Source organism: Nanorana parkeri, unplaced genomic scaffold (assembly GCF_000935625.1).
Source record: "Nanorana parkeri isolate BGI_ZX_2015 unplaced genomic scaffold, ASM93562v1 scaffold347, whole genome shotgun sequence".
Classification (NCBI taxonomy): Eukaryota; Metazoa; Chordata; class Amphibia; order Anura; family Dicroglossidae; genus Nanorana; species Nanorana parkeri.
In genome coordinates, this window is record NW_017306615.1 from 1,272,648 (window position 1) to 1,278,916 (window position 6,269).

Consider the following 6,269-nt stretch of genomic DNA (forward strand, 5'->3'; position numbering starts at 1 on the left):
AAAATAACATACTTGCGTCTTCTTTGGTGCTGTCCATAGATGTGGGGGGAAGGGGGTGTTATCCGGAGGATGACCCCCTCACAGAATTGGGCTACAAAGTGTCTGAGGCCACATTCATACTTGGTGAAGTGAGTTGTGCAACATCCATGGCTGCATGTGCCAATCCATTTCATATGGGTCCCCATTGCAGGACCACATACCAAAAAGAATGCACAACTTTTCCTGGTGCAGGGCAATGCAGATATTTACTGATGTATGGGTTGATGTGTGCTGAGGGTTATGTAGGTGCTTTGTTTGCTGCAAGTGTTGGGAGTCCATTGGATACCAATGAACATCCCCTCATAACACGTACATAATGCTTGTGGCCATCACACCTACACTATTTGGCCAAACGTATATGGACAACCAATTGTATGGACATACAAACGTATATGGGCAACCAATTGTGTGGACATACAAACGTATATGGGCAACCAATTGTGTGGGCATACAAACGTATATGGGCAACCAATTGTGTGGACATACAAACGTATATGGACAACCAATTGTGTGGACATACAAACGTATATGGACAACCAACTGTGTGAGCATACAAATCGAATGTGGACAACCAATTGTGTGGACATACAAACGTATATGGACAACCAATTGTGTGGACATACAAACGTATATGGGCAACCAATTGTGTGGACATACAAACGTATATGGGCAACCAATTGTGTGGACATACAAACGTATATGGGCAACCAATTGTGTGGACATACAAACGTATATGGGCAACCAGTTATGTGGGCATCCAAATTATTGGGTTAAGCTGTTTGGCAAGTGACGAGGGAGCATGGCCAATCAGGAAGCCGGGCATTGTGTAATGACTCGCTGCCTGGCTTCCTGATACCGGAAGTATCGGGCTAGGCATCGGAGCATTTGGAAGAGTATACTCGCCCAAATACTCAGTATCGGTGCATCCCTACTGGGGAATAATGGTAGGAATTTTGTGAATGGACGAGAGACAGGAATAGGCATGGCGTTACAGCCTCTACTGCTTGCAGCGCCGGAAGGTGAGCGCTGTGGCAAATATCCGGCATCACTGTGGGGAGCAATAATATACTAACCAGCAGAAAGAACATTTTTACTACACTTCCCCTTTAAATAAAACCACGCACATTTGTTTTGAGCCTCTCGAAGTTTTCACTTTTAAAACCTCCTGATGTATTACCCCATCCATCGTATTAAATTACTGAGATTGTGGCGTGGGCGCTGCGTTTTCAGAAACCCGACTGAACTTGCGTTTCGCAAAATATAAACAAATCAGGTTTTTTTTTAAACTTTTCAGTAGGTGGAAGGTAAGATTATCAACAAAGTGATTTCGATGCACCTCTAAACCCTGCCTAGAGGATCGAGGTCAATAATGTCAGAGCGTGAGTGGGAGAGGAACAGAACGAGCTGAGCAAGACCGGATGCTGCAGACGCTGGCCGCGATCTACGGCGGGATGGGGGCTATGTTTAGATATATTGACGTCCCATCCAGATCCCTCGGCGCGGAGTTTCCGCCTTCTGTTCTGGAATCAAGCACTGGATAGAGAGAAGCTGAGTGCTGGAAATAAAGCACAGTGACTAAGGCAGGGAGCGTGTCGCAGGCCCACTTCTGCTCCAAAGCGTCAGGATTAGTCATCTGATCCCTCAGCCCAAACAGACGCTCTGCTCTCTGGCCGAGTCAGTCACACCGAGGTTGCCTCACAAGCATGATAATGATATGGGTCAATGCCCAGCCTCCAACCAGCTTCCAAAAACTTTCCTCTTCAACCCATGTAAATGATAGATGGCTCTTAATTGATTAACGTAATCTTTGACGTCTTCCAGGTAGGCCCAGCCTATCTAATAAGCGGTGTTGCCGGAAGTCGATCAATAAAACAGGAAAAGATTACAGGTGTAACTTGTCACCGCCATTATAATGTTGATCTACACTGAGCTGTTCAGTCATTTAAAGGGAACCTGTCATTAAAAGGCATACCTAAATGGAAAGCCATCAATACCCAAGCTGTGAGCTCGCTCATGGTGATGCTGAGCAGGAGGCTGGACTGCATCCCCACTCCATCGGAGGCTTCTTGAGTGTAAGGCCTGATGAAGATGACACGATTGCGTTTTAAAGGGCATCCAAGGGGCCTCCCTGCTCTTGAAATGCTCATACCTTTAGGCCGATTGCAGCTTATTGAACCCGGTAATAAACGTTGTAGTGAGTGGAATGGCTGCCGTCCTGGATATAACCCAGTACGGATGGGTCATTGGGGAGCACAGGCATCATATGAGATGTCCCTGCATGCAACGTGCACAAGCCTCATTTATAAAACTTCCGCAGGGGCTCATTTATATAGGCTCATTGCATATATCCGGACAGATTCCATTCGAATGGCACTAGCACCCCCTCCAGTATAAAAGACCGCTCACTGCTGCTCTCTCTCCTTGTGCAGGGTGACTGGTCTTGTCTCCGCCCCCTCCTGTAATAAAGACCACTCACTGCTGCTCTCTCTCCTTGTGCAGAGTGACTGGTCTTGTCTCCGCCCCCTCCTGTAATAAAGACCGATCACTGCTGCTCTCTCTCTCTCCTTGTGCAGGGTGACTGGTCTGGTCTCCGCCCCCATCTGTAATAAAGACTGCTCACTGCTGCTCTCTCTCGTTGTGCAGGGTGACTGGTCCTGTCTCCGCCCCCTCCCGTTATAAAGAACCGCTCACTGCTGCTCTCTCCTTGTGCAGGGTGACTGGTCTTGTCTCCGCCCCCTCCTGTAATAAAGACCGGTCACAGCTGCCCTCTCTCCTTGTGCAGGATGATTGGTCTGGTCCCCACCCCCTCCTATAGTGGGTGGGGCTTACTGTGTCCCACCCACAGCTCTGCTCTCTGCACAGGCTTTGTACAGCACAGTGATGATGTCACTGCCACCGTGACAAGGTTTGCAAAGGCATTGGGTGCCCACAGAGTGGATTTATATCCTTTGTGGCTATTGAGGAATAGATTGACGTTTTTGTGTCCGGAGTTCCGATTTACGTTCTTGATATATTTTTTTCCCCTTCAGACCTTGCACAAATTCTCTGCCCATTTTCTTATAAACATCACACAGCAGCTAAAGGCTTACGCCCCGCTGTTAGTTTAATACCTTCCATCTTCCCCACAGCTCTGATTTGGTAAAGTAGAATTATATTAAATGACGCACCCTGAGCTGCTGTGTGTCCAACAGCAAAGATGTCACACATTGCAGCTGACCAGTTACGTAGATGACGCGGCTGCATTCGGTTTTTTTTTTCAGGATTTTTTGGGGTTATTTTTACCTGGTGATCCGGCCAGTAACGCACTTCCTGTTGGTCTGTTAAAAAAACCAGGAAAATGGTTTTGTTATCTGTTCAATAAGTCCAAAATATGCTTGTTGATTCTTCTAGAAATCCAGTGCACGCTTCAGTGTCAATGTTATCCCAAAGTGTGATAGGACTACAGAACAACTCCCCCTATGTTATGTGTTCTGTGGTCCTAACTTGCTGTGTGAGGGTGACAATCCCGCTCCTTCACAGATACAGTATAGCGTGAGCGTGGTCATTCTAGGACAGGAAGTAGCAGGATCACCAGGAGGAAATAAAGGGGGGGGAAAAAAAGGCTGAGCAATCAAATGCAGCCACAACATCTAAGGACTGGCACGCTGCAATATATCACATTTTTGTCATGGGTATAAAAGGGAAATTCCACCTTTGTGAAAGAAAATAAATGCATGAATGAATGAATGCTTCTTCATAAAATAAAAAAATGTGCATTTATTATTTTTGTAAATAGGGGCAACCGCGATCTGTGGATCAGTGTATAGCTCTGGTTCCTGCAGACTCTTCCTCCCGTCCCTGTCTGTACTTCACTATGGGCATTCAGTAACATGGACGGGAGGAAGAATGAGAGGACTACAAGTGCAATGACATCAACACACTTATATTTCATGGAGTCCCTCTGCCGCGGTGGTCGATTGGATGACGTGGCTGTGTGGTTGGAGCCAAATTAAGAACTGAACACCAGCCTCTGGAGTTAAAAACCCACAACTCAGGTAAAAGGGGGGTTTGACAGGTGCCAACGTGACGTGTTTCATGTTACACCCCAAATTTGATCACCCCGAAGATCACAGATGCAATGCTCTGGCTCCTGCAAACTTCCTGCGACATTCAGTAACATGGATGAGAGGAAGAATCAATAGACTACAAGTCCATTTGGATGGGTAGTGTTGGGGAATGAGGCCAGTAAGGTCACGGGTGCAGTGCTCTGGCTCCTGCAAACTCTCCCTCCCATCCATGTCCTTGGTACAGATATTCAGTAACATGGATGAGAGGAAGAATGAATGGACTACAAGTCCATTTGGATGGGTAGTGGTGGTGGTAGGGGGTGCCGATTTGGCCATGTTTCATGTCACACCCCAATTATGATCACCCTGAAGATCACGGGTGCAGTGCTCTGGCTCCTGCAAACTCTCCCTCCCATCCATGTCCTTGGTACAGATATTCAGTAACATGGATGAGAGTAACAATGAATGGTCTACAAGTCCGTTTGGATAGGTGAAGGGGGAAATGCCAATGTGACCATGTTACACCCCAACAGGGGCGTCACACCATTAGAGGTGGTCATTTTGACAGTAATTTTGGTGTCACCCCCTCTGAAATGTTGGGCACTCAGTCATGGACTGAGAGCCCGACAGCTGCACAAAAGGAGGGGACACGGCCGCATAACTTATCCTGCCGAATGAAGTCCCTTCTGCTCTTTGCTGGCGTCCATTATCAAGATGGCCAACGTCAGTGAAGTGATTACGCACATGCGTAATGACGTCACGTGTATACATAATGACGTGCGCACCGAGTGACACCGGCCTGGTATGATTACTCTGAAGGTCACAGGTGCAATGCTCTGGCTCCTACAGACTATTCCTCCTGTCCATGTCTTCAGTACAGACATTCAATAACATGGGCGAAAGGAAGAATGAATAGACTACAAGTCCAATTTGATAGTTGGTGGAGGAAGGATGATGATGTGGCCATGTTTCATATGATCACCCCGAAGATTTCAGGTGCAATGATCTGACTCTTGTCCTGTAGACTCTTCCTCCCATCCATGTCCTTGGTACCGACATTCAGTATCATTGACGAGACTAAGAATGAATGGTCTGGGTCTGTTTGGATGGGGGATTGGGGGAGTGCCAATGTTTCATGTTACACCCCAAATATGATCACCCTGAATATGGCTGTAACATGAAACATGGTCAGAAAGGTAGACGTAACCTTCAAATACTCTTTCATAAGTACATTCAAGCACGTGGGCTTTGCTTTAGGCTTATAACAATCCTCAGCCAAGTTGCCTGCAATGAGCAAGTTTACAGATCATCGGAGAGATTTTAACACCCTTTAATTATCCAATCAGCGGGAATACTTAATAATAGCTTAAAGCTCATGATTTAAATGACAACATGGAGTCTTTCCAGCTTGAAAATAACTCCAGATACAAATTGTACAGACACTTGTCCATGTGTATTATAAACAATCCATTGTACAAAAAACACCCTTACGACATGGAAATGTCCCGGCACAAGGTTGAGGAGATGAAACTCAAGTTGGCCTTTTCCAGAGAGCACGTGTATATTCCGGTGGCGCTGTCGTCCTGTACAGCCGGCACAGAGAATGTTTGTGTACACAGCAATGATCTGCCCCCATGCCATTGTCTGAAGGGTCCTCTGTGTCTGGCGAGCCTGCTCCCATTGTCTCTGTACCCGAGAGAGCGACGCCGCGTCTAGTCCTTGGGGATCTCAAACATGCAAAGGCTCTTGTACTTCTGCAGAAGCTCGTTCTTGGTCTGAACCTGGACTCGCAGGCTCTGAAAGTGCTGCTGCTGCTGTTCGGGGGTCATGTCGATCCCTGGCAAGTTGTTGATCTGCTTCCTCATGGCCTGGAACTTGTTCTTGAGTTCGTTCAGCTCGTGGCAAACGTCTTGACTGTCTTTGTCCATGCTGAAGGCAAAGAGAAAAGAACATTTTTATTTATGATCAAACAGGTGGCTAGTTTAGGAGACTAAAGGCCATCTCCAAGCAAAGAAAAAATATGTACCCCTGCAGTGGGGCTACCCCAAACTATAAGGGTTAAGTGCCAGTTTTATCTAGGGGGCTCAAATAAAGTTTTATTACTTACCTGATCCTCAGTACTATAGTCTGTGTGCTCACCCCCCCCCCCCCCTCTGACTGGGGGACACCACCTTGGGGGCCTCC

The 6,269-nt window shown here is 47.0% G+C and overlaps 1 protein-coding gene across 1 annotated transcript in view; it reads right to left on the minus strand.

The window, feature by feature from the left end:
• Positions 1–5,618: 5,618 nt before the first annotated feature.
• The window catches only part of MED9 (mediator complex subunit 9), a 12,895-nt gene continuing 12,244 nt past the window's right edge, over positions 5,619–6,269 (minus strand). Inside the window, exon 2 of the mRNA XM_018558607.1 lies at positions 5,619–6,014. Within this exon, the coding sequence (XP_018414109.1) occupies positions 5,798–6,014 (217 nt within the window). The 3' untranslated portion in view covers positions 5,619–5,797. The remainder of the gene's footprint in view (positions 6,015–6,269) is intronic.